The 847-nt window shown below is 33.3% G+C and overlaps 1 protein-coding gene across 1 annotated transcript in view; it reads left to right on the plus strand.

Moving 5' to 3' along the window:
• Window positions 1-847, plus strand: part of LOC119588221 (inactive ubiquitin carboxyl-terminal hydrolase MINDY-4B-like) — an 8,246-nt gene that overhangs the window by 3,218 nt on the left and 4,181 nt on the right. The window contains exons 4-5 of the mRNA XM_037936922.1: window positions 437-453; window positions 526-591. Of these exons, the coding sequence (XP_037792850.1) occupies window positions 437-453; window positions 526-591 (83 nt within the window). The remainder of the gene's footprint in view (window positions 1-436; window positions 454-525; window positions 592-847) is intronic.

The following is an 847-nucleotide window of genomic DNA, read 5'->3' on the forward strand; positions in this document are numbered from 1 at the left end:
TCTTATCTAGCTTAAGTTCAAAGACATTTCGAAATTGTTTGTCTCATTTTTACTCCAAATAACTTTTTTTTTCAGAAATGTTGGCTAGGCAAGGGGAAAGACTGTCAGATGCTTGAGACACTTTTACTATTTTCGTTGGAGAAGACACATTTCATAGATAGTATATTGCATTTTAGACTGACTGCATTCAACTTCAACAAAGAAAGAGAAAGACAGAAAATGCTATTACCAATGGAAGCCAAAATTCATGAGTTTTGTCCATCACGCATTAGTTAAGAAAACCAATCAATACAAACCGTTATAAACTACTCCTGGGATAACTGAAATAAAATCATAGTCGTTTTTAAACCATAGTCGTCTTTGTTGCTAGTTTATACGCGTTCTTGTGACGTCATTAACTGCGTATAAAACCTTCAATAAATTTTAATCGTTGCAGGGAATCACCATGTCCTTGTACAATCTTTTTTCAAATCCTGCAGAATAATAAAGAAAATGTGATTTTAATTGGGTCATTTCTCCTTTCAGCTTCACATCTTTGAATACAACAAGCAAGACGAACTGAGATTTAATGTCAAAAAATATCTCTACGAGGTAAGGTCGACGTTAGTCATTTTTACGTAAAGAAAAATGAAGAATATGAGAAATCACCTTCTGTTTCGGTAATTGTGACAGTGAGCTGGGGATTTTTATTGCCAACGTGAATGATCATATTAATGGTAGATTGGCAACTATATAGCTAATCACTTTAATATGTATTCTGAGTGCTTCCTGCCCTTCAATTGTAAATAAATAAATGTGAGTCTGAATCCTAATAAGGAAGACAGTTTTATACAAACATATCCATCCA

The sequence above is a fragment of the Penaeus monodon genome, chromosome 23, assembly GCF_015228065.2.
Source record: "Penaeus monodon isolate SGIC_2016 chromosome 23, NSTDA_Pmon_1, whole genome shotgun sequence".
Lineage (NCBI taxonomy): Eukaryota > Metazoa > Arthropoda > Malacostraca > Decapoda > Penaeidae > Penaeus > Penaeus monodon.